This window comes from Python bivittatus, unplaced genomic scaffold (genome assembly GCF_059951505.1).
Source record: "Python bivittatus isolate LINGU-HERP-01145 unplaced genomic scaffold, Pbiv_v1 ctg000560_np1212, whole genome shotgun sequence".
Lineage (NCBI taxonomy): Eukaryota > Metazoa > Chordata > Lepidosauria > Squamata > Pythonidae > Python > Python bivittatus.
The window spans coordinates 9,468,273-9,495,030 of NW_028277083.1; the positions used below are offsets into that span (position 1 = coordinate 9,468,273).

At 41.6% G+C, this 26,758-nt stretch overlaps 1 protein-coding gene across 1 annotated transcript in view; it reads right to left on the reverse strand.

Annotated features, from left to right (window-relative positions):
- Window positions 1–26,758, reverse strand: part of NTN3 (netrin 3) — a 121,616-nt gene that overhangs the window by 16,432 nt on the left and 78,426 nt on the right. Inside the window, exons 4-5 of the mRNA XM_088148161.1 lie at window positions 15,630–15,779; window positions 14,184–14,237 (exon numbers count right to left, since the gene is read on the reverse strand). Of these exons, the coding sequence (XP_088004287.1) occupies window positions 14,184–14,237; window positions 15,630–15,779 (204 nt within the window). The remainder of the gene's footprint in view (window positions 1–14,183; window positions 14,238–15,629; window positions 15,780–26,758) is intronic.

Here is a 26,758-nt window from a genome sequence, read left to right on the forward strand (position 1 = left end):
AATGATTTTGACTCCACATTTCCATAAGCAGAAAAAAATGGGGAAACAGCCACCAAGATTCATCTGATGTGGCTGAAGACTGAGGTTCGTAATAGCTTTCCACACATGATTTAAAAAAAAATGGAAAGGCAGTCTTAGCTCGGCCTTCTCATCAATACTCAAGCATTGTATGGAACTGCCTTAACTCAGGATAACTTGGGTTGGGCTCAGTTTTAGTAAGCTCCCAAAAGAAGTTCTAGTTTAAAGGTTTTTTTCAAGGCAGCTGTTCAGGGTAACTGAAAAGGAGGAAGATTTTGCTACCTGATCAACCAGAAAGAGCTGACCTCCGTTCCTAATACAACTGTTAGGAATAATTAATGTAGGGAGAAAGGCAAGACTCCACCCACTGAATAAATATGAATTTTACAGCTTCTTGAACAACTAACAAACTGATAAAATGGGGAAAAATCAATAAAAAAATCCATAAGTTAATAAAAGCCTGCATGGACAAAGCTTTGGACTGCACTTAAACATTTTGAAGGGTCAATGATGCTAACGGTGTAGATTTCCCTGGGTTTTGGGGAGCGTCTTTATATCATTTGGTGCAAGCAAACCTAATTAAGAGAGCACTCTAGAATCTTTGTGTGTTTCCTGCTTCAAAATGGTGGGGAAATTTTCAACCAATTTTGAGCAGTTGGGACACTCGCATTCAACAGTGAAGAGAGAAGGGGCTTGGGGTCTACAAAAGAGGCTTTCGTGGGTCACATGTTGCCCTGTAGGTCCAAACTGCTCATCCCGGACATCAGGGGTGTCTGCAGAGTAATCAAGATGGTGGCCACAATGGTGCAATCGTGTCTGCCATCTTGATATTTCTTGACCATATTGTGCGGTTCCCCCTGCCTGGCACAAGTGTTATGAATGGGAGTCTGCAGAGAGCCGTGGAGTTGGCTTTGAAGGAAATATTCAGAAGCTGTTGCAGAAACAGCAAGGGCAGAAGCCTTCCTTAAGCCTGGAGGAAGAAGATAGTATTAGAAAGAGCCTCAGGGTGGCTCCTCCCTGACTCACTGGGGTAGAAGAGGGAGAGGAGGAAAAACACAACCAAGATTCTGTTACTACAGCCTATCTGTACTGGGCTGTAGGAGTAGCCTTGAGGAACAAGAGGAAGAGCCGCAACGGATAAAAGAACTTTGAGTCCAGATAAAAGAAAACTGAGTCCAAAGCAGGAATGTAATTTGAGAAAACGTCTCAGACTTACCCTCCTTAGTTCTCATGGAGAAAAAGAGAGGAAGTGGGGAAGAGTATTGAAACTTGCAAGATTCTGTTACGGTAACCATAAAATAAAAGTAGTATTAGCATTCATAGCTTTGGTTTTCTAATCTGGTCTACCTCAAAGGGCTAACACTATCTCAGTAAAGTATAGTTATACGTTTCCTGTGGAATTGGTCTCTTGATCTGGTCTATTTCATAGGGCTGAGAATGCCCTTTTACAGGACACTCCATTCTATCTTCTGCAGGCAGAACAAAATGAAATCTGTTGGAATGCAGGACAACATAAACCAGAGACACCAGAAGAACAGAACAGGAAATATATTTTCTGCCCTAGTCAGCAACATCTTAATACCTTATATGCATCCTTATATTTTTAGAGCTGCTAGCTCAGGCCTGCAAAAATGTAGATGATCACTAGTGGGCAGCCAAATCACATCTCTTTGCTTCCATCTAGCAGTTCTCTAGATTTAATAGTCCAGACTTGATAGCTCTTTCCATCTGCTTTAAGGCACAGTGGCTGACTCACTGGTTACTAGCCTGGCAACCTATCCAATGTCAGGTGAATTGCCCCTGGGATTTGTTCATTTTCCCTGGCGATTTCACACTGGCTGCCTGTGCTCTTAGAATGTCGCCTAAAGCAGGGCAGCAAGATTGAGAAAGGGCTGAGGAAGACATTCTCCCACTGCATGCAGCAGATGGGACTCCCCCCTTCACGACAGATGAGGCAGAGAGTATTTTTACATCAGGGTGGCAAAATGCTAAGATGTGCAAAGAGAAGCAGAGCAGAAGGAAAGGAAAGGAAAAGCAAAGTGAAACCAAAGTGCCTTTCTCTGTTATGGCACCTGCCCTAAGAGCACCTGCTGGCCTTTAAAAGAACATTAAAAACATCACCCTTCTCCAGGCCTTGAGTTATGGTGATGGTGGGACCTTTTTCTCTATTTTTATCTTTGCTCATGGAGGAGAGAATGGAGCTATCTTTGGGTTTTTACTTTGAATTGTATTGTTGGTATATATTAAGCTGCCCAGAGTTGCTGGAGCTTATGGGAGTTGGGGCTAGACACTGGATTAATAAAGAAATGGAAGGGAGTTTGGGGTATGTGGGTGTGTTTAAAGGATTTAACGGGAGACTGTATTGCAAAAGAGACCTTTTAACTGGGAGGCAGGGGGATTCTTTTAGCACAAAAAGTCCAGGCTGGCTAATGCGTACAATGGAACATCCATCACAGGCAATGGCTGGATAATACGGTTAGTGGGGCTGGAGGGGCATCAGAGGAATCATTTCTCAAGCAATGCAGTCCCTTGCCAATTCTTGGGGAGGGGGGTTGCGTTCCCCACCTGGGCCTGCTTTAAACTTCCAGCAGGCCGTGTGCAATCACAAGGTTTGGAGGCTGGTCCCGTTGAAGCTGAAAGAACTGCCTAAATCTGACCTTGCTATAAACAGGTGTCTTTTACACAAGCATCGCCCATCACCAGTCTGGCTACATCCCAGGAAGGCATTAATAAGAAGCCAGGTGAGTGAAGCCCTCTGGTCTGAAGAAGGGGGAGGTAGCTGTAAGGCAGCAGCCCTCATTGCCTTGACAAGAGGGACTTATCTGGGAAGGCTGGAGGGCAGAAGGCCGAGAAAGAAAGGCACCTTTTCAAAGGGTCTGTTGGCACTTCGCTGCCTTCCATTAATCCTGTGTCGAAATCCGCCTTGCAATCTCTCAGCTGTTTTCCTGCCCGCTGAAGGAAGGTCCTGTTCGTTTTGATTCCTTCTCCTAGTGCTTAAGGCAGGGATGTCTGCAAGGAGGGGAACCAAAAAGTCAAGAGGGTCAAGATGGCCATCTTGACTTTTATTGACAGTAAAGGGTGTGGTGGGCTTTTCATTCATTTGCCCCCTCCATATAAATAAGGACTTATATGGTGACATCTAGTCAACTTTGGCCGATTTCAAAAGCTAAGCAGGATCAAACTCAGTTAATATTTGGATGGGAGGCGACTAGGGAACCCAGGTCTGTAAACCCAACTGGAAAGCAAGAAAACATCTAGGAAGGCAACAAGGGCACACAGTTTCCATATTGTTGCCTTGAAAACTACAAAATGTGTCCATGAATCATTTGAATAAGATGTTATCACCCACATAACTTCATGCATATCAGAAACTAAAATATACGGACAGCATAGAGTTTTTTATTTGAGGATTTGTCACTTTCTTTTAATTGTACCTGCAGGATGGAATGGGACTGTCCATTTTTCAGTACCAGTCTGTTGCCTCTTTCAGTTACTATTTTCAGAGAGAAAAAGGGGGAAAAAAATACCCCATGCAAAGTCTCTAGCAAATTCTGGGAATTGCCTAGGAGCACTTTGCAAGATTTCAACAGAACCTCTTTGGAATGTAACTTCTACAGCGACATGCAAAAAAGTCTGCTGAGACCTTCAAAAAAAAGTTCAGATCCAGGGATGTCCACAGGGTATGGTGAAAAAAGCCAAAAAGGGGGCCAGGGTGGTGTGATTGAAGCTCTCCATGTATTTAATGTGTCACCACCATATTGGCCATATTCTGCAGGAGCCCCCATTGAGATCTTTCATTTGGGAAGAAGGGTGTGTGAACCAAGCCATGGGTCAGCTAGTAGGCCACCCAAGCAAGTATATGAATAAGAGAAGCAGAATGGGGGCATGAGAGATAGAAAGGCCCAGGATGTGTACAGGAGACAGCCAAGGGAAGCTGGATATAAAAAAGAAAACAGGGCAAAATTGGCATAACGAACAGCTCCAAGCCTTGGCTTCCATTAACTTTCTTGAAATATTTTCACCCGTTCAGTTTGGCATCAGCTTTCTCCGCTTGTCTCTGTTTGTACAATATGAAAGAGAAAGACCGAGCAAGTTTGCACATCTGGTTTATTTCTCCTGCCTTTTTCTTTTCTTTGCTTTTTTGGAAAGGAATATTTTGTTTTAAAAGAGATGTAACTTAATTAGGTGTTACGGCTACAAGCCTTTTACTGGTGAATTCCTTTAGGACTGTTCGTGCAGGAGCAGAATTAGGGGTGTAACAGAGCATCGGAGAGTGTGTGATGGGCTTGGGCACTCGGCCAGCACTGGGAGAGCAAACTGGTATAAGGGGCTGGGCATGATGGCCCATAGCTATGTAGTCAACATATGCATGTGCAGATTGTGTCACATGAAATGGCAAGGAAGGTCTATGATCCCATCAGAGTCCAACCTTCATTCATCCAAACGTGGTTGAACCTGTGTTCAGACCAGTAGGTTAAATATGGCAGGAAAGTGGACATTATACGGGAAAGGTTCTTCTTCTCCTGGAAAACTTGCAACAGCTTTCCAGTGAATTCCAACTTTTCCTGTAACTCCATCACTGGGTTGGAATCTTGATACTAGCAAGGAGCAACTATAAATTATATTATCTGTCTTGGCCTTATTGTCCAGCCAGGTGGGATGGATGGCCACCATAATCACACACATCTTCAGGGTACCTAGTTAAGGAATTCCTAAATATCGCACTGCCAAGAGGAGAAGAAAGGTTGGGAGGACTTTTTCTGCAGTGACCCCACATTCGTGATAATAACCTAAGATGCATTAATTCCCGTCCTTCCGATATTCAAGAAAGCCCTAATAACTGGAATTTGACTGTTTTTGAGAAACTTTAGCCATACTGGATGCAAGGAATTGCTAAGAGAATTGTCTTGAGAAACTGGGAAAGTATTATTATTCTGGATATTAAGGACTAGATCCAAGATGTACTTTATCCATTTTTAAAAAGACAATATTTTCTACTAATAAAAAATGATACAGTATATTTCCCTTTGGCACAGATTTCACGATCTTTTACAATAATAAAGAGCCCTCTTATAAATGAGAAAACTTCATATATTGTTTAATATTTGATATACGTCACTGATACACTTAGATGGTTTATAATTTTCTTTTTCTCTGTTCCTTGTTTCCTTTGCTATTTATTTATTTTTGTTTCCTTTGTTCTTGTTATGCCCCCCCCTTTTTAAAACTTTTGTTTATACTTTGTTGTTTTTGTATTTGGGGGCTAATGAATTGGTTCCTTTCTGTATTGTTGTGTATTTTCCTCCCAAACTTGCAATAAAATAAATAAAGAGAAAGAAAGAAAGAAAGAAAGAAAGAAAGAAAGAAAGAAAGAAAGAAAGAAAGGAAGGAAGGAAGGAAGGAAGGAAGGAAGGAAGGAAGGAAGGAAGGAAGGAAGGAAGGAAGGAAGGAAGGAAGGAAGCCCTAATGACCCTTTACTTACTCAAGATTCCCAGTCAGCAAATTTTGCTGCTCAGCCTAAAGTCTCAGTTTGAACTAGGGCTGAACTCACTCTTCTGCAGGGGTATTTTCACTTTGGTCATTCACTTATTTTTAATGCTTGTTTAACGTTGGATTTATTAATATGTTCTCTCTTAGATATGTGAGCATGGGTGTTGCCTTCAGGGCAGGCCAGGAGCTTAAAGTAAAAATCAAACGAATAAAGTAAAGAAATAAAAATAAAACAAGTAAAGTAAAATAAAACGGATTTTACGGGAGTCTCTCCCTCCCCTCCCCTGCTATGAGGCTACTGGATGTAAAGGTCATTTGGGAAGCATATGGAGGGGTGGGAGGAGGAACAGGAGGAGAGAGAAAAGCAAAGCTTGGACAGGTCAATGAGGAGGGGCAGCATGAAAATGGGGGCATTTGCTGGAAGAGTTAGAACACCTGAAAAATGGGACTCCTGAAACAAATGGAGCTCTGTTACCATGCCCTTCAAAGAATCCGACACACCTGCTGAAGACTTAAGCTTGAGAGATGAAATGGCTGGTTGTATTGGGTTGGGGGAGGGAAAGGAGGGGGGAGAAGGGGAGGAGGAATGTTTTCCCAGGACCAGCACTCCATCAGGGCCACCTCAAGGTACTTTCCAAGGGTAAAAGGCCTCTCCCTCTTCCATGGATAGAAGCCAACTGGCTGGAGCTAGAAGCAGAACCTTCTACTCTGACAATGGACCTGAAGTGCTAATGGTCCAGTATCTCCTCTGCTCCCTAATCCTTCCTGTTCTCACTTGGCCCATCGCTTTCTTTGATCCCCCCAAGAGGAATAACTGAGGACAAGGCCCATGTGTTTCACGAAAGCCTAAATCTGAGTTAAGAGAACATGTGCTACATTGACCTGACTTGCTCTGTCCAAACAGATCACAGTAGGGTTTATTTACTAAAGTAAATTCCATTTTTAAATGTCAGCATGTTAAGAAAGCAGCAAACCATAGAGAACAGAACATAATAATTGTCTGCAAAGGGAGTAAGATGCAAGAAGCCTGGGTAACTTCTCTGCCAAATTTGGTTATTCAAAACACTCGTTCTCTGACACACATGTCAACAACAGACAGCAACTGGATTTGAAGAGTTGACTAATCACTACTGGACAACATAATTCCTGCATTTCAAGGAGCTAAAGGCAGCTGTTCATAATCTAGTTGAGGAATTGACCAACAAGGGTTCCAGTGGCATGTCTTGCTCCCCCCTCCCTTTTTTTTTGGCATAATGAGAAATGATTCCTCATCTGTAGTTCTCTGGTGATTTGTTTGTGATTATTTCTTGTTCTGAGGTGGAAGCAATGCTCATTGTGAATTGAACCTCATTTTATTTCTAAATTTTGTAGCTAGGGGTCCTGGTGGCCAACGTGAGTCTTGATCCAATGGATATTAAGGAAAGGCACTCCCTGATCCCCAATGGGGAACCAACCTTTGCCCAATCTGTTCTGTTGAATTATAATTCCCAGAATTCCAAGCCAGACTAGGGGTTCTGGGAGTTGGAGTCCAAAACATGGTAGAGGAAAGGCTGGGAAAGGCTAGTATAACTTAATGCTTCCTCCTCTGAAAATAAATTGAGATAGCAAGTTTGAGCCAAAATAGATGAATTTTGATAATTTCTACTTTTGTAGCCCAGATACGTAAGCTAACTGTCCTAACCAACCCCACACTAAGAACAAGAGCTGAGATACTACACACACACACACACACACACACACACATTAAATGTTAAATATTATCTTGGAGAAAATGGAACTTTTGTCCCAAAACATATCAGGGACTTTGTTAAAGGATGTTAGTAAAATTAATAAAAAGCAGGCCTGTACTTTTTCTATACTTTATCTAATAATCACTTTTTGTCTAAAATAACTTTTCCTTTCTCTGTTTCCTCACGAGATGTACACTCTGGGTTGTTTGCACATGGATTGTATGGCTGGAAGGGTCTCACGAGAGCTCTTTAGTTGCCTTGGAGATACACACAACTTGTTTAGCCAAGTTCCAACCATATTTGAATTACACAGCTGGCTCCTGGACCAGGTTTGGCCTGATCAGAGTAGCAGCACTGCTACTCCTTTCTAACATCGGGGCTATAATGCTCCAAGGATTAGGAATTTAAAAACCATACATGAAATATGTGCTCCTGGGGGAAGAGACTGCTTGGTTATTCCTATGCAGCCTTCCTTTCTTTGTGATTTCGGCATTTCTGTATTACAGAAGAGATGTAGAACCTCAGTAGTTCAACAAACATACCACTCTGTTAGCATGTTTTTGGGGCAGTCATGGCTACTGGCCCTTTATGGTTGTCAGGAGGGAACAGAAATGTCAATGACCTGTGCCATGGACCTCCAATGACCTCATGTGTGAAGATAATAAGGACACTAACAGGGTGATACACACCATGTTTCCTTCTCTGACAGAACACACAGTGGCTAGAGATCTCTGTAGTGGCTTCTCTTCCCCTCTCCCCAGGCTCAGTTTGGGCTGTAGCCCCATCATTGTTTGGGTGATGGAGACTCCACCAGAGGTCCCCAAATGAGTTTTCCATATGACTACTGTAAAACTGAAGGTGACTTTGAGCTCTGTTTTACAGAGGACAACCTTGCATCCGAATGGTTTCAGAAGACAGTCCTCTGTTTGAAGACTTTCTCTATTTAGATGTAGAACTGGTCCAAATCCAGCTTCAGCATAAAGGATGTTTAGAAGGGAGAGTCTACATAATATAGTTGCCCATCAGCACCATGGTGAGAAGATGGTATGTCTACCCTCCGTATTCTATACTCAGGGTGGTGGGTTAAAAGGGTAGAAAAGAGAGAGAGAGAAAATCCTTGCCTTTTGCTTGCAGAGAGCAAAAGGCGTATATTTGACCAAGGAGCAGGGTGTATAAAGAGAAAACCACAGATAATTCTCCAGACCGCTCAGGAGACATCCTCTGCTGAAAGAGCCAACGCTCCTCACTGAGTTTGTTTTATATTTTTCCAACCCAAACTCTTGTAAGAACCTTCAATATACATTCAACAAAATTTGGATCTTTCATTTTCTGAACGTATCCTGGAAGGAAGCTTACTGAAACCAATGCCTCACTTCCACCCTTTTCCTGACGTGTTCCTTCTTTGATGCCCCTAATTGCGGTACCTAACAGCCAAGATGTGGGAGGAAGTTTTAGTTTTGCAGCAAGCTGAGGAATTTCCATGATTTTCTGCTTCACAGTCCTTCTTGTCAGGAAATGAGATGGTGGGAATGCTTTGGAATGTCCACCTTTTTAATTCCATCACTAAAGCTGGAGAACAGGATCTCAAAGTCTAAATTACAAGTCCCTTGGAGATCGGTGTCCTTCTTTTTTGTAGCCCAGGACAGCTGATACATGGGTTACCTTAATGGTACTCATTAAGAGGCAACATGTAGGCCTTTAGCCAAACATAAATGGGCCATTCAGCATTAATCTACTAGGGAGGCATTTTTTTTTCAGTGCCAGTTGGTGGCTGTGGAAAACACCCATCATTTAAAAGTCTGAATAAGAGAAAAAGAAAGGGGTGTGTTTCATAGCTGATTCTGAACTCTGCACCCCTATATTAAATTGGGAGCAGTGAAAGCTTTTTGCAAGAAGTGAATGAAGTCTAACAAAATACCATTCCTGACGCAGAAGAGTAACTGTGGGAAACGACTGGAGAGCAGAGATGGAAGATCAGTGGACTTTATGGGCACAAGTATTAATTTTTTTCCCCATTGTTTAGTTTGGGGATTTATTTCATTCTGGAGAAGGGAACAGGTATTGAGGTGGGCTTATTCATACCCCCAGTGGACAAGCCTGTCCCAGAAGGTGCCACAGTCAGGTTAGACTGTCCTCTTTTAGCAAGCACCTTCTTCCCCTGGTTCTACTACCTGAGCAACATCTAGGTACCAACTGATTAAAGATCACAAATCCCAAACCAACTGCTTGATTGTTCATCTCCTTGCTCTGCAACAATATTCGGGCTGGGGGTAGGAAGGGGATGGGAGGGGAAAGGGGAAAGGAGAGGGAAGGAGATGTTATACCTCAAAAGCACAGCCTGAATTCTCAATCCTCTTTTTCAGAGATGCTACACATACATGTGGGTTCCTTTCACATCCAACAAAAGGACATTTGTGGAGTCCTTGGGGTTCTCTGAGCTTGGTTCTTTTCTTGCAAATGTTTCATTACCCAGGTAGGTAACATCTTCATAACAACTCATAATAAAACTCATCTAAAGTGAGAATGTTTCTCTGGCTGCTTTTTCTAGCAAATGTCCATTCCTGAAAATGGATAATTCCCGCCCCCCCCCCGCCACCCTTTCTCAAAATTGCTTATCTTTTTTCCTATATACTTGAGTTTTACGGACATTCTAACGAACACTATTTGTCTACCCAGACAGATGAGAGAAGAGTTGTTTTAGGAAGTTCGTGAGCATGAGGCAAAGCTTTCTTCCACCCCCTTCACCATCTTTTGATATCGCTGATGGTGTTGAATAAGCCACAGCCAACCGAAATTCCCAATCTCATTCAGGGTAAAGACGCTGGCCACCAGACAAAGCGATTGGTCCAGTTCAGACTAAACGCTGAATGCTGATAAATCTAAGGATCTGGTGGTCAATGATAGCTCTGTTGGACTAGATGGGACTTTACGCTACCATGAGGGAGGGGGTTTGCAGCTTTGGGAGTGCTTCTAGTTATGCTAATAAGTTATGCTAATACTATTCAAGTGGGGATGTCTTTGAAGGAACCTGAGAAACTTCACCATGTCTGGAATGTGACAGCCCCTGGATGTTTCTCATCAGGACCATGGAAATCATGTCCCGTCTAATGGGATATATGCCACAATCGGCCAGCAATAGCCTTCTGGATTCTAAGCAGGACAAAGGAGACAAGTTGTGCCAAGCTTTGTAAAGATGCGCTCCCATTAGTACGCAAAGAGTTGGATAAGGATAGTCTGCTCACGTGCCTGGAATGGTGACTGGTCATTGAAGGATGTGACTGAAGAAAAAATAAGGGAAGACAATGAAAGGAGGATTGTGGGAAAGGACATGACTCGCTAAAACCTAGGAGAGAGCCCTCTAGAGCAGTGTTTCTCAACTTTGGGAACTTTAAGAGGTGTGGACTTCAACTTCCAGAATTCTCACGATGCTCCAGATGCTCACGAACTTCCTAAAACAACTCTTCTCTCATCTGTCTGGGTAGACAAATAGTGTTTGTTAGAATGTCCGTAAAAGTCAAGTATATAGGAAAAAAGATAAGCAATTCCCCAGGGCTGGCTGGGGAATTCTGGGAATTGAAGTCCACACCCCTTAAAGTTCCCAAGGTTGAGAAACACTGCTCTAGACTGCAACATTTTGCATCCATTCATTAAGAGCTAATGTCATGCAAGGGATTGGCAAGGCTGTGCTGAAGCAATCTGGATGTGATTGTGTAAGCAATTTAACTGATGGGCGCCATGTCCTGAAGGCCTCTGTAACACTCCAGAGGGATGAAGAAAATGCACTCCTGTACATCGTTGCATCCAGATGCCCCCCCCCCTTTTTGCAGTGTTTTATCAATGTGCATCGGTTTAATCTTTGGGCAGGGCAATATTACTGTAATCAATAAATGCCTCCATAATGGTAATGCTTGTGCATCATTCCGCTTAGTTTGGCATGTGTTTTCACCTAAGCTTGTTCTATTGTTGCACTCTGCAATTCCTTGTCTAGAACACGGCACAACTGTTTGTGTTTAAATTGTACATGTTTTTCCTGAGCATCTGTACTTTTGCCCTCGTTTGTCGGCTTGTGCACGAGAAGGTATGATGGGGGTTAAGAATGTTTGAACCCTCTGAAAGCTAACATATGGCTGCCACTGAAAATAGGCTTCTTTGTGAAACTTTTGGCCTCTGCCAGGTTTCAGAGACCAAGGGCTTTGGTGCTGCCTGGTATTAAGAAAAGTTTCTGATTTTTTTTTTCCTTTGGAGGAAAATCTGAAAGAAAGAAAACAATCTAAGGAACTCTTGCTGAGTTTCTTTGGTCATTTTCCAAAAATAAATAGGATTTAAAACTTTGTTTTATGTTGACAAAAACGTAATTGAAGGAAGCCTTGGTATTTTCATCCTTCAAGCAAAACCTGGTGATAGATTTAGTTTTAGCATGGAAATTCCAGCAGAGGCCTATGGAGGGGAACCCATAGAAAGCATCTGTTGAGCATTGATCGAGTGGGACAATGGATTGGGAGAATAGCAATATGAGTAAGTTGGGTACCCACAGTCAGTAGCCACTTATGGCCCACGAGTTTGCCTAATTTCAGTGGCAAATTATAGCAGCACAATTTCCTGTGAATTTTCAGGAAAGAATGAAAAAAGGAGCACATTTTCACACACCCAAACTGCACAACCTTCCTCGCAGTTCTGTTACCTCTGGTAATTCATCCCATCACCACAATGCTCCTCTTGCTCTTGGCTGTTCAGAAAAACCATTTGTGTTTGTGTGTGTTTGTGTGTCTGTATTGAGGGGTGAGCTTACATGTATTTATTTATTCAAAGTAGGTTCTGCACAACTCCAACAGTTTCTGGGTGACTCATAAGATAAGATATCATAAAAACCCAGTACAAAAGAAAACAAGATGGATCCAGATGCTCTATACAAAATAACAAAAAATAAAGAAAAACACACCCAACAAAGGGCCCCATCTATCTCAAACCAAGGCCTGGGAGAAGATTAAGGTCAGATCACCCAAGGATGGGATTCAAGTAAGGAAAGGAATAAAGTTCTCTAAGAACAGATGGAGTTTTGGGTGTGAAGCTTGGGTGTGAAGATGGCCATTATTGTCCTGTACCAGTTCAGTTCCAAGTGTAGTTGCTACCTTTGAACAACATGAAACAACTTGTTTTGGTTTAAACTTGATTACATTTTGTTGTTGTTGTTTCCTACATGCTATGAACCTAGGTTGCTTGGTCAATTCATGGACCAATGTTTTGTGTGGACCAAAACACACAAGCAAAATGAGTAATCAAGTTCAGTAAGGGTTCAATGAACACTGCCAATGTTGCAGGGTGGAATATTCTAATTATGGGTTCAAGATTGCTGATCATGCTTTCTTCCAGGAAACTCGGGGTGGGCTGGGGTGGAGCAAGATGGCGATCGGTTAAATCCAACTTATATGTGCTTCTTGCCTTTGGCCATCAATTGATGTTTATAAGATAATACCGAAGGTTATGCTAACTGTCCAAACAGCTTTTAACCTTCTAGCTGGAAGAAAGATCTAGAAAGGCAGCAGAGAAGACAGAAGGGAAGGAAAGGAGAAGAACCTATGGGCTGTGTGAGGAAGGGTAGGTCAAAGGAAGAAATGCCATGGAGCCCATCCTGGACAGCAATTAAACCAAGCAGCCAAACACTGAAGAATTCCTTCTGCCTGAGAAGCTGTAAGTAAACCAATTCCTATCTTTACTTCTACTCTATTCCAATCACCAGGAGACTCCATGCCTCTCTCCTGATTTTCTATCGCTCTCCTATTCTCAATCCTCTTCGCATTCTCCCACCCCTCCAATTTTTGGGAAGGGAGATCTTCCTAAGGATTTTCTGGTGACACCTCCCTACTTCATGTCTGTGGTGTAATTTTGGCGATGTGAGACCTGGCTTTGGAAGAATGGGTTCACTATTGGTAGGCAGGATACAAATAATCCCCTCATTCTGTTTCTGTTTCTCACTCTATCCTGCATTCCATTCCTTCTGAATGTTAAAGAAGGGAATTTTTAAAATTAATTCCAGAATTGAACATGCATACTTTCTTAAGTTCATTTGCATCTTCCCCCCCCCCTCCTGGTTTACTAAAGAGCATATGTGATTGGTAAAACACACATACACAAATGGAATCTAAATGTGATTATATATATAATTTTCTTGAGGAGTTTTGTGTACGTGTGCTTGTGTGCACGCATGGGTTTTACCAAGGCCTTGGTAAAACTTAACTTAAAAGAAATCTCAACCCTAACCCTAACCACCAAAATACTCTTTTTCTAGTGTTTCCTCAATGTGTAAACACATGCCAATAACCTAAGGGTGGGAAGTATCAAGCTACTTCCATTCCATGCCAGTCTTGCATCTGAGCCCATCTGTATTCTATGCAATGCTTTCTAGAACACTTCATGAATTAGACTGGCTCAATCCAGCATCCTTATCAGTGACACAGAAAAAATTGGAAGAAAAAACAAACAAACAGAAGGAACAGAAAACCGCAGCAAATCATGCAGAAGCTGCATATAAATCGTGTATGAAATGGGAAAGAACGAAAGCATCAATTGATGGGTTATGTGCCATCAAATAGCTGCCAACTCTTAGTGACCACACCTTCTCCAGGGCAGAGAAGTGGCCAAGATTTCAGGAGAAAGTTAAATGAAGTGGTATTTAGAAATACAGGTAGTCCCCAATTTAAGAACAAATTCTGTTCCCAAGGTCTGTCCTTAAGTCGAATTTGTATGTAAGCTGGAACAGTATTATTGTATAAGTAGTATATGTAATGAACTCGAACCATTGTGTATTTAACTTGAATCATTGTGTATTTAACTCAAATTCTGCTACAATAGGCTCCATTCTTAACTATGGGTCGTCTTAACCTGAGGACTACCTGTATCCCTGTAGTCACTCAGAATACTCAAATTTCCAGTTCAGTGGTTGCTCACCTGCTGGTTCTTCAGTGCTGGTGACCATTGACGTTGGGTTGACAACAGGGATCTCTGGAAAAAAAGAAGAAGAAAAGGTTTCTTAGCTGACTAGAGCCTTCCTCCAAAGACAGCATGAAAATTATCCCTCTCCCCAAATTTTATAAACCAAGGGCTGGTTTTTACATTTAAAAGAGAATGATTTAACAGCATTTGGAATGCCACCAAATGTCCAACTGACAGGTGGACTCTGCTTTACTAGTTTGGACTCACAGTGGCTGGATTCATACAACAAGCTTAGATATACCGGTTGAAGATCTCGTGGCTATATTTTGACAATATGCTAACCTTGGTTAGCTTTTAAATCTTGATTTTAAAGAAACTAGATTACTTAATGTTACTCTTGGTTAGGTTGTGGAGAGGGTTAGGGTAATTTAGCTAATTTCATTGGTGAATGTTTGGCTTATTGTGCAAATCTGGAAAATGAGTTAATTCAATAACTAAATTTGTTGTGTGAATCCAGCTGTGCACTCCCTGGTTTGCATCCTATATGCAACAAGAAGATGTGAGAATCTTTATTAAGATGTGGTAGAATAAAGATCTTCTTGTGAGGCCAATTTAACAGAAGTATTCTAAATACTAAACATTTGGACCGAAGATCTTCCTCTCCATGTAAACTTGCTTAATTATCTTTTCAGTCAAAAGAAAATTTGCCATAATACATCCCCCCCCCTTGCATTCTTTTGTGGCCATTGTTTAGCAATTTATTATTTAAGTATTCATACAAATTGGAAAAATCATGATTTTCCACTAATGCACCAGACTTTCTTGGGCAAATGCTGAAGTCTCAAGAGAAGCCATTAAAGTTTTTTTGCTTTTGTTTTTTAATGTGAGTTGTAGTGGTTCTTTTTTCAATGTTATATTCAGGTTCAGATGAAAAAGCCAACTAATTTTATGCTTGTAATATTGACATCCTAAATTGTAATTAATATTGACAGAATACTTTTTTCATCCTCTTCTCCTAATTGTCTAAGCTGTCTAAAGAATAGAATAATAATCTTCAATTGTATTATATAAACATCAATGTGTTGAATCAATACCACATATCAGGATTCATAAAAACATAATAAAAAGGAAAAAAGTTAAAAAAAGGTTTTGAAAAATGTTGGCATTCTCTATCCTGAGATTTTAGCGATAGGTTTGGGGAGAGAGGATTGTATCTTGGTGCGCAGGCCAGAAAAGGTTGCTGAAACTTTTGGATTTGTGGGGTTTCGAAGGGGATGCTGAAAATAAAACCCAAAGAAGTTGTTGGTCCCTCCAGTGCCACCTTCCTTTGAACAGTGGGCTGCAAGGACAACCGTGGGGACTTTAATCACATCCTTTGGTCATTCCAATGACAGAAGAGTTTATTTTTCCCTTCCAAGTGGGGCATTAAAGGCAAGCAGAGGATTTAGCAGCGCTACTCACTGATGCAGGGGGCCACAGGTGAGCGGCTCTGTTGATATCCTTTGGCGCAACGATTGCACGTTAAGCCGGTGACGCCGTCTTTGCACGGACATTGCCCGGTGGTTTGGTTACAGGTTTTCCCAGCTGCACCGACAGGATGGCAGTCACATGCTAAAAAGGAAGAGTGGGGGAGAGAAAAAGGAGGGGAAAACTTTAAACACCAGAACTTGCAAGGGTACGCACACTCGCATTTCATAATACTGCATACCAGGAGATGCAGAGCTATGTGCAAACAGAACATTGATTCAAAACACATGTTCCCAGTGACTAATGGTTCCTTAAAATGTCCCAGTTCTGGCTCAAATGGTTAGTGTGCGACAGAGCTAAGCTATTTGTAATCTTGATATAGGAGCACCATTGGTACAAGGAAGATGGAAGGAGCAGCCAAGCTGCTGAACCCTTCCCACTTCTGCCTGCAGATTTTTTCTTGCGTATTCTAGTGCCAGGCTGAAAAATTGACCTCTTTTTTTTCCTACCTTCAGCTTGATGGAAGCAAATTGACTCTAGAAATCCTTACACAACAGAGAAGAGAATTTCAGAGAAATTTGCCTGAGGTATTATTGCCGCCTTGTACTTACAGGTAGTCCTCGCTTAATGACCACAACAGGGACCAAAAAAATTGTTGTTAAGTGGGGCAGTTGTTAAGCGAGTTGCGCTGATTTTACGGCCTTTTTTGCAGCAGTCATTAAGCAAATCACCATGGCCGTTAAGTGAATCATGTGGTGGTTAAGCAAATCACGCAGTTCCCCATTGATTTTGCTTGCTGGAAGCCGGCTGGGAAGGTCACAAATGGCAATCCCATGACCCCAGGATGCTGCAACCGTCGTAAATGCGAGCTGGTTGCCAAGCGCCCAGATCACAATCACATGACCGCAAGGGTGCTGCGATGTTTGTAAGTGGGAGGACCGGTTGTAAATCCCTTTATTCAGCACTGTTGTCACTCCGAACAGTCGCTATATGAATGGTTGTTAAGTGAGGACTACCTGTATTAAGTGACAAGGTGGCCAAGGAGTTGTGTGACTGTCCTGTCTTTTATGTGCACAGTGAAAGCCTCCCTGGTTCTCCATGCTTCAGTTCCAAACCTGCTTGGGCCTTTTGGAGTAGCAGTGCATTGCCATGATGTAGCTCTGCCCTTTGGGATGCGTGTCAGGCCGTTGTACAGACCCCCTGGAGAGTCAGAGCTTGCAATGTGATGGTACAACGCTACTTTCCTCATTCTGATGAAAACAGATGAAGTCCTGCAGACATCCATAAGTGCCCTTACTACCCCTGAGACAATATGTTGGAAAATTTCTCTTGCCCGGGGGGGAACTGCCTACCCAACTTAGGCCACACTGAGTGGAGAAGACTGGTTTCTGATGACACCACGCAAGCTCTGCCCCATGACGCCCTTAGATGAAGGGTGGGTCTTGCATCGTGGTGCTGCTTTCTTTATGTGGAGTCCCCTTGCTCCTCCATGGATGCCACTGATGGCTTAAGCTCAAAAAGACCATTTCAACCAGCTGTAACCTTCTCATCTTTCCTCCCAACCCCAGCAAAGCATTGAACTGGCTGAGGGAGGGGAGGAGAGGTGAGAAAAACAGCTGGCAGAGGATTTTAGTTGGAAGACCTGGCAAGAAGTGGTTATAAATAATTCCACCTTTCCCTCATTTTAGGGGGGGGGGGGTTCCTAGCCTTTTCATAACAATAGAGTTGGGAATCCCACATTTGCCACATTACCTGCACATTTGTGCTCCGCAACCGGCATTCTTGGTATTATTATTCCTTATTTTAAGAAGAATTGTCTCAATTCATCAGATTCTACTTCTAGACTGAGAAGAGGCATTCCGAAGGACTGTGGTTATCTTGACTCAAGAACCCAACATTCACTCACCATCTCTCTCTTTCTTCTCCCGGCCTGGCAGAAAAGCTAAACGATGCTTGGACTATTTAAAAGCTGATCAAATTGATTTTGATATCTCCCTCCCCTTTGCCCAAATATGAATATCATGCATCACTAAAACAAATGCTGGCCAATCAGAGGCAAAACCCTAAACGATGATTCAAGTTGTAGATAGGAATCCAACGCTGAACCAATGGGAAGATGATTGCTTTGGGAACGAAAGGGCGCCTCTGTAATGTTTGCTTGATGCTATAAAAGATGTTTTTAGTTCTATACCTTGTTACTAGGAATGGAACCGCGGGAGGGGGAGTCTGTTTTCCTATGTTATCTGACCAAAGGTTGCGTTCAATTGCTGATGTATGGTATCACTTTGCAACATTGACTTTTGATATGTTACAGGTGCTTTTAATAACCTGATGCCAAGTAAATCAACAACATAAAATGTTGTTTCTGGACTTTTTGAACATAGTTTTGTCTGGTGTCTCAGCATTCTTAATAGGCATGCTATACCCACTTTGAAACTTTGTTTGTCTGGATTCCATGAGGAGCGGCTCTGAAATCCTGATCGCTGGGCCCTGTATTGTAGTAGGCCCTTGAACTCAATTCTAACTAGGCTTATTCCCCGGTGCGTGGGTTCCCACATCACATTAAACCAAAAGGCAGTTGGCTTGTTTATTATTTATTTATTTAAATAGACATATATGGCCGCCCATTTCACCAGTGAGACTCTGGGCAGCCAGCAAGGGTGAAGAAATACAATATCAATACTAGATAGACGATGATATGGATATAGGTGATATAGATGATATAATAGAGACAAATAGAGATATAGAAACACAAAGATAGAGAGATATAGATATATGTAACATTCCCAGCCGACTAGCACAAGTGCCTCTTGGAAACACCATCCACCAGCAGTGTGGGCTCAGTTACTCTCCTGGCCACCATTCCTTGGAAAACAGCCAGGTCTTCACGGCTTTCCAAAAGGTGAGCAGAATTTGGGCCAGAAGAACCTCAGGAGGTACAATGTTCCAGAGGGGAGACACAGCTATGGAAAACACACCCTTCCTGGGTCCCATTAGATGACAATACTTTATAGATGGGACCCAGTGCCTGCCCCTTCTGCCTGACCTAATGGGATGGGTAGAAATAATGGGAGTAAGGTGGTCCCTCAGATCCCCTGGCCTCATGTAAGACTTTATCTGTATACTACTAAAACATTAATTGTGTTTATCTGTTTGTCTGTTTGTACCCTCAATTTAGCCCAAATGGTGTATCATACTGCAACAACTTTTGAATCAAGATACCTAAAATCCACTAACTTAAAGAATGCATAAAAAACTCTGGGACCCATTACTCCGGTGGGATTGAAATTTCCACAATGTTTGGACCACTTTTATTCACAAAGCTGTGGTCGTTGCAGCATCCCCGCGGTCACGTGATCATGACTTCTGATGGTCCCTGCCAACTTCCTGGAAGCCGGCAGGAAGTCAGAAGTCGCTCCCGTTCCCACTGCTTTTTTGCCCACCCATGGTCATTCTGTTTAATAAGTAATATTAATAAGTAAATATTGACTTATTATTGAAGTTCATTTGCCACTACAATTATTTTTCTATTTATGATATATACTCTTCTTAGATGATCATAAGGACTATTCAGCATTGGGGTAAAAAAAAATATGGTCAGCCTAAAACGTAATGTTCATTTTAGTCACATCAGACTGCACTACCTTTCTCTCAAAAGATGACTCAATGGGTCACAGGGTTGTCTAGTAGGTAATAACCAGCACCTTGAATTACACTTGGAAGCAAAATTGAAGGCATGACAGTTTATGGAACAAAGGTATAATATGGGCATAATGAAGCACATCATGGTTTATAGCTTTACAGATTGTTTGAACACAGGCACTATGATTTATAAATCATGATTTGAAGCAGGGGAAAAAAATGATAGCCCACGGGCCAATGTAGCCCATAAGCACCCACCCACTCAAAGTAGATAGGGCCCAAAATAGTTCATTTTGGTTTTTTGTGGGAGAGAGTTGAGAGGACTTTAAAGGATATGATGGTTATGTGTCTCAAGCATTATGAGGCTTAATGCACCATTTTACTCCTTACATACCTTGAAAGCCTCCCAGAAATTAGCATGTGTCCCTGGTTATTTTTGGAATGCAGCCTTCAACATGTTCTGCAAAGCCTATAAGTGGCTCATAGAAGTTGCATAACTCTGTTTACAGCTTGACATAGTGTGTCAATTCAGCCAATTCAATACAACCTAGTTAAACAAAATATGTCTTAGTGCAATGTATGAATCCTGCTAATATCTCAAGCCATATAAGGACAAGGTCTGGACTTCCTCCTACTCCAGAGAGATGTGGGCTTTGTCCATCTGAAAGTTTGAGGATACCAAAAATGTCATTTGAAGAATATGTTGTTCAGTTTTATGGTAGCAAGAATAGCTTATTCACACCAAGATCTACTGAAGTTAGTTCCATATAGGATCCAGAGAGCTGGAATGTCATATCATATGGATGATCAGGAGACAAAGGATTGCAGGCAGGCAAAGCACATGGTTCCTGTTGAGAAGATTCTAGGTGGTCACCAATATTAGGATTTCACTGGAGAAAATCTCAACAGGAGATTCTGAAAAAGCCACTACAGCCAAGAGGGTAGACTGAGCTAGATCAGTGCTTCTCTACCTTGGTGACTTCCAGATGTGGGATTTCCAACTCCCAGAATTCCCTAGCCCACACGGCCACTGCTGAGAATTCTGGGATTTGAAGCCTGGGCATCTGGAAATCGGAACAAATCAACAGCCAGTCTCAGAATTAGCTTCCTATGTCCATGGTGGAGATGAAACCCTTCCTCCATAGGGCAAATAATCTTTCCTCCAGCTGTGATCCTTAAAATATATTGGATAACATCACTCATAATCCCATGCTAGGTGATCATGCTAGCAAGGATGATGGAAACTGTCCTATGCGTTTGGAGGTCACCAGATGGGAGAAAGCTGCTATTAGGTTTCAAGTTGGAGAACAGAAGGTTGCTGAGGAGAAACACAGAACCTAGAAATTCCAGTTTGGATATTAAGGGAGCAGAATTGACATTAGGGCCAAAAAGTGCTTTGGAGCAAGTGGGACATTGACGCATGTGAACACAGCACTGAGTGTTGTCCACCACCCTGTTTTGGCCTGTTGCAGGAATCCAGCCATGGACACACATGCCGAACTGCTTTCTAGCATTAAATGCTGAACTCCTAGAAATTGCTCTCTCCTTTCCACCTAACTTAATTGCTGTAGCTAGCATGGCTGGAGTAGGGTGCTAAAGCTCATTAAAACTAAGGAACTGCAATTCTGAGAAGGAGGGAGAGAATCAAATAAGAAAGATGACGGGTAGGTTTTCTTCTAGTGGAGAATTTTTTAGCTTTGTAAAAAAAAAAAAGAAGTGCAGCAAAGGAGGCCTGGTTTATGTCATGGGGGGAAATACAGAGGGAGGGTTACATTTATTTATAATGTTTGGCTCATTTTTATTATCTGAGAACTAAACAGCGAGGGTGGTTTCTGCAACTAAGACTCTGGAGGTTGATTAACAATTCTAGACAACTCTTGGCCCGAAAAGAGTCAATTCCCTTTTGCTGTGAAATATTGCTTGTTACATTGCCATTAGCATTACTGACTTCATTGTGTAGAGATAAAACATAGCAGTATCAGAAGTTCTGGCATGTTAACACTGCAGGTAGAACTCACATTTCTACTGGAACCCTGTAAATATATCTAAAGCGTGTGATTTCTCAGATGTAGTCCAACAACATTAGATGCTGAAGAGCAGGTCCCCATGGGTAGTATAGCCATATACACATTCCTTCCCCTTGAAACAAAGCACACCACCCCTGAAGATGAAAGAGATTTATATAGACGCATAGATGCAAATTTGGAAATAATTATCATAAATTGTAGAGAAATAGAAGGCATTTCAGCTTAGCTGGAGAATCTGTTCTGAGTTCCCATGTCTCACTAAGCCACTTAGTGTGGCTTGTTTTAGCTTAGTGTTATATAGAGTCAACTAATTGTGGCTTGTGAATCATGGTGTGTAGCTTACACAGTCAATGCATTCACACAAGCTTAACTTGATCACTAAATCTGCTTTCTGGGTTTGGACAACACACTGAATCATGGTGAGCCAAACCATGCTCACCATACACCCAAAACTGACCAAGTTTGGCATGTTGGGAAATGCATCTGCTTGAGCTTAAACATGCAGTGTGACCCCCAACTGTTGTAGCTTGTTCAAAAAGCCATGGTTAAAACACCAGAATTAGCATAATGCTCAAAAAACAAGCCTATACCTTTGCCCAACTTAACTTTTCAGAGGCTCCATTGCCTTCAGACTGGACTTGAAGCGGGCAGCCCTTTGAATAAAGGAACATTTTCTTTAAGGTAGGGCAAATAGCATATATGCCCAAGGATTTAGGTTCTAAATGTGAGAGAGGACCATCTAGTGGCTCATGTGAATTTTGGAGAAAAATAAAGCTGAACTACATTGTAAAAGCAAAGTATTTGGATGTTGAGAACATCATGAACAGGTGGAATCACTTAGCAGGAAGTTGAGGAATCACAAGAGATTGTACTCCTATCAGTTGATAGATGCAAGACACCATATTTGAAAGCAGTCCTAAATGAGTGTTTCCTACAAATAAAAAACTAGCATCTCAGGATTCCAGGTTAGGTCTCTCCCTGCTGTACCAACTTTCTGATTTTGATTATGTGCCATCAAGTCATTTTTGACTCCTAGTGACCACATAAATAGATCTTCTCCATGGCAGTCTATCTCTAACCTGTTCTTTTAAGACTCCCAATGGTACACTCATCACCACTGTCACTGAGTCCCTCCACCTTGTTGCTGGTCATCCTCTTCTTCTCTTTCCTTCCCCCTTTCCCAGCATTAGAACCTTCTCCAGAGAGCTGGGTCTTCATATAATTCATCTGAAGTAGGATAATTTGAGCCTGGTCATTTGTGCCTTGACTGAGAATTCTAGGTTGATTTGTTCAATGATCCATCAGTTCGTTTTCTTGGCTGTCCATGGTATTCTCAGGAGTCTTCTCCAATTCCAACTTTCTACTGAGAGGGAACTACTTATGTACAGAATGCCCATATAAATTGACTCTCACGTCTATGGCCTGAAATTATTCTCTATCCCACCTCAGAACGCTACGTGAAACAACAACAAGAATTAACCCGATTTATATTACTTTTATCTAACCAACCCAATATTTTCTACTCTAACATAACATAACATAACTCTGACAGTTCTTTTCCTTTTCACATTATTGATACTTTTCTTAGGAGCTGCTGAGAATGGAACATTTTGTGATCAGAGCATATGTTCCACTAACTAAACTTCTTTTCATTTTTACGTCATGTTAAAATAAAGGGGGAAAAGGATCTGGGTTGTCATGGGTTTATTTTGCTTAGCATGCTAAATCCAGATCAACAAAACTCAGTTGCTGAGTTCACACCACAAAGTATACTCAAAGAAACTATATTCTGATATCATCTGGTACTATGACAACATTAAGAGTTTCCATGAGACACAGAACCACATGTTACCGATTAATACTGTATAGTCTAGTGTCTTGGTAGACTCCTTCCAGTGAATTTGGGATCCATGCAAGATCTGCTCTCCAACATGTTCTCAATCTTTTGGGATCTAATAAAAGAGAGAACAGACCCACAACCCTGAATCTCAGGCAGGTAGTGGTACTTAATGGAAAGAAAAGGAAGGATAACATGTAAAAGCAATGAGCATTCCACCAACCAGTTTTGGCCCAGTGCCTGTTAGAAGATGGAAGTGGGAGAGGGGGAGATACATATCATGGTTTCCATCAGTGTAACAGTCAAACGCAATTCCAAAACCAAAGAAAAATGCACACACACGTGCACACCCTTCTACCCTCCCAAAGAGAGATGTTATCATTCCCTTAATGTTCACCAGATGGGATTTTGCCTGAGCACCATGGCCCAGTGCAAGGGGTCTTCCTGCAAACACAGGGAGAAACAAGCTTGCAGCTTCTAATGGGGAACAGATGCAATGGGCCTTATCAGATCTTGGCCAGGATTGGAAACGGACATGTTTCCGACAAGGGTATTTGGGGGACTCAGCTGTGATAACACATGGCAGCGGGTGGCGGAGTCCTCAGCTGAGGTTGAGTTGTCCTTTAGTCACAACATGCTTTGAAGCTGGGGCCTTGCATAAAGCTTTTCCCTCTGGAAACAGAATTGCTCTCTTTCTGGAGGAAATGGTGGGTCAAGTCGGACCATCTGTCCATTTCTGAAGTCCTTTCCTTGAAGGTATCTTAGAAGGGCTGTCCAGTATACTAGGTCAAGGTGTTTTAATCATGAGGTAATAAAGAAACCTGGATTTCCACCACACGCTAAGCTATAAACCATGAATGGTTTGGTTCCTCAGCATGCTGAGGCCAAGTAAGCCAGATTATAGTAAAACCTAGTTTAGGTGTATATCTGTACAGAAAAGCCAAACTATATATGTTTTAGGGTTCTTTTATTCCTCACTTTTTTCAGCAAAGAATTTCTTCTCAAATGCTTTGCAGAATTAAGCAACCAAATCACAAGAGATCCCCGACATCATATTATATCTGCAGGAGGGAACTGGGGATCTTCCAAACGTTGCTGAATTACAGCTTCCAGCATCCCAGTCATCATGGCGAATAGTGAGGGATGTTGGGAGTTGTAGTTCAGCAACATGTGTGGGGTACATGTTCCACACCCCTATTGTACAGGATGACATCCACAAAGATGACAGCCATCATGAAGTTATGAAGGATAGGAGGCAGCCAGGCTAAACTTGCAAATCCAACTAGTTCTCTTAAGGTCCCTACATAGCATCCTCAAGCCAGCAATATACAAGATTGTATACGCCCCATGCATACAATCTATTTGGCACCTGTGCAAGCAAATGATAATATTGGAATGTTATTAGTTGTAATATTAGGCCTTGAAGGCAGTATCTTCTTCCTTTAGGACCCACCACCATTATGCAAACATCAATATGAGAGGAGGTGGCCTTCTGAAGTTAGGCTAATTAAAACCGGCTGAGCATCCTTCTTAGAAAAATAAAGCATACCAACTCTTAAAACAATTTGAGATGGTCTTCTCTTGGGTTGTATTCTTACTGTTGAGGTTTTAATTGTTGAGTGTTACGTAACTGCAGTGAATCTTCAGTAGATTGGGTGGTATATAAATAGAATGAACAAAAATGGAGAGGATTAATGGGATGTAAGTTGTCCAATTTGACCTATACTGTAGATTTTCATCTAGTCTATATGATTCTGTCACTTTTGCTTTTTCTCACATGCAGGCTTTTCTTTTTTAAACTTAAATTCTTTTCATTCTGTTTATGAGCAAACGTGTGGATTTTGATACGTTCTCCAAAATGAAGCAAATCAAATTCTCACTCATTTGCATTGGCCAAATTCTAGAGGTCCAACTGTTTAGCGTGGAAAGGTCTAACGGTGGGTCATCTGAGTGTAAAAAGATAAGAAATATCTTTTGGGTCCAGGTTACCTGAGGGACCATCTTATCCCCACCACACCAACCCGTCCCACCTAGTCAGGCAGAGAGGGCATGTTACGGACCCCGTCAATGAGAGAATGGCGGCTGCTGGGGCCCAGGAGAAGACCCTTCTTTGCCGTTGCTCCCGCCCTTTGGAATATTCTTCCCCCAGAGGTGCAGCGGGCCCCTACTCTCCCAGCCCTCTGGAAAGGATTAAAGACCTGGCTCTGCCAGCTTGTGTGGGGTGACAACAGTCTTACCCAATCCTGGGGGTGGCTGGCGTCTTGATGATGCTCCCTGAGTGACTGCCAATTTTAACATCTATCCTTGGATTATATTTATATTTATTCTCTATTTATTTAGGATTATTTTCTATTGCAATTTTAATTGATTTTAACTGCTTTGTAAACCACCCAGAGTCGTGTTTCAATGAGATGGGCGGTGACAAATTTGATATATAAATACAAAATAAATAAAGAGGTCTCTTAATAAAAAGAGGTGGCAGACCCATTCATTCCCAAGAACGTCACTCAATTCTCAAGCCCATCTGTCGGATGGACCTGTTGTCTACTTGGCATTTTCCTGCACTCAGATTAATTCCAACTCTTTCCATCTCACTTAGAGATAAATGTATGAACTTCAGGAAATTCTTATCAAAACCCCACATGAACAAAATTCCTTTCATCCTGACTCCAGGTATGCCTAAATCTGGATCCAATCTGTTCATTTCCAAAAGTTTTCGGTGAATTGTTATTTTTGGCTGATTTATTACTAGCAATTTGCTTACTCTATTATTGACCCCATTCTGTTTCAATGCTGACCTTATCTTTTTTATCCAATAATTTCAACTGCTGAAAAGCCTTCCGGGTTTGAGTTTCTTCCTTGTTTTTATTTTTAAAAAATACTATGCAAAAACACTTATCTAAACACTCTATTATAAACCAATATAACAGATCATGGCAATAGGGGGAACATGTACAGATCTTGGCTGAAATTGCAAAAGATTTGACTGAATATGCCTTTCAGTTGTATTTGCTACTTATATAAAAAGGGTTAAAGGGCAATCAATTTGATATGCATTTTTTAATCTTCTCATTCAACTGGTTTAAAAACATTTCTGCAAAAGTCTGTATTGTCTCTATCCAATCTCTAATAGACAAAATCTCAGAGTTGGTGGGAATGGGATGAACTAATCTTATTTTATGGATTTAGTTCATGAAATGAGAGCTGCTACAGTATAGTAGCTAAGGATCCAGGTTCTAGTCCTCACTTGGGCATGGAAGCCAACTGGGTGACACCAGGCCTGTCCCTCCTACTCAGCCCTAACCAATTTACTCATTGATAGTGATTAATAAACTAATAAAATCATCTGTTGACTTCTGGATGTGGTCCCTGATACACGTATGTGTTTGTTGCATTTTTTCGATTAATTTTTGATTAGAATTTTTAATTGCTTTTTAATTAATAACAAAAAAGAAAAAAAGAAAAAACAAAACTCCAAAATAAAAATGCACTATCAAGAAGAAAAAAAACCATTAAAAAGTGCTATTACAAACAAGTGACAAAAATACAAGTAAAAACTTAGCATAGTATATCATTATAAATAGTTACAAATCTACATATATATTTATCTAATGCAA